Source organism: Terrapene carolina, unplaced genomic scaffold (genome assembly GCF_002925995.2).
Source record: "Terrapene carolina triunguis isolate 2854851 unplaced genomic scaffold, T_m_triunguis-2.0 Scaffold1035, whole genome shotgun sequence".
Lineage (NCBI taxonomy): Eukaryota > Metazoa > Chordata > Testudines > Emydidae > Terrapene > Terrapene triunguis.
In genome coordinates, this window is record NW_020665386.1 from 1,985 (window position 1) to 2,856 (window position 872).

Consider the following 872-nt stretch of genomic DNA (forward strand, 5'->3'; position numbering starts at 1 on the left):
GTGTCAATTTTACAATCTGAGAGGGACAATCCAAGGGTGAGAGAGGTTTACAGTCTGAGGGACAGTCTGTTGGTGACAGGTTGTGACAATGAAATTGACAATCAGAGGTGACAGGACATTACAGACTAGGATGAGAGGTGAAGACAATCTGCCGGTGACAATCAGAGGGGGATTACATTACAATATCTAAAAGAAATATCCCAATACTGAGGAGAATCCCAAATCCAGACAATAAGCATTTTCACTCTTTCCCCCATTGATGGATGGGCTGAATTTCCAAGAGGCAGGTGTGGAAGGCGCTTTACCGGTTACATCCTCTTCATCTTGTAGGCCCTGCTAGCTCCAGGATGTGGCTCCAGCTCGTTGCTGGGAGAGGCGAAGGTGAAGAAGCTGTTGCTGGATTCACCCGCAGGTGGGGATGTGGCAAAGAAGGGTTTGAAGTGGAAGTCTCCCTCCCCACACCTGCCCCGGACCGGTGTGGCATCCCCAGGGAACCTGGCAGCATTACCTAGAAAGGGGATGATACAGGGTCAGTTGGATGCTGGATTCTCTATCAGAATAGACATTAGTGACTATAGTAGTGTGACAATTTGGGGATTGAACATAGAATCTCCAAATCTAAGACCATGAGTGACCATGGCTTGATTTAAATGCAGGAGCTAAGGTTGGGTGTGTCACAGGACATGGTGGAATTTGAAGGCCTGATTTAGGCCTAAATCCATTAGCCTGGATTCGTAAACCTTTTGATGAGGAGGTACCACCCACGAAAGAGACAAATGCCAACGCTCAAGAGTCCAGCCCCCAAAATTCATGAGATTTGCTTACAAAATCATGATGTTCTTAAAATTATATAAAAAATTTCCTTCTGGTTC

The 872-nt window shown here is 46.1% G+C and overlaps 1 protein-coding gene across 1 annotated transcript in view; it reads right to left on the minus strand.

Annotated features, from left to right (window-relative positions):
• Nucleotides 1–308: 308 nt before the first annotated feature.
• LOC113408205 (E3 ubiquitin-protein ligase CCNB1IP1-like) overlaps nucleotides 309–872 on the minus strand; it is a 3,719-nt gene continuing 3,155 nt past the window's right edge. Inside the window, exon 3 of the mRNA XM_026661359.1 lies at nucleotides 309–508. Coding sequence (XP_026517144.1) covers nucleotides 309–508 — 200 coding nt within the window. The remainder of the gene's footprint in view (nucleotides 509–872) is intronic.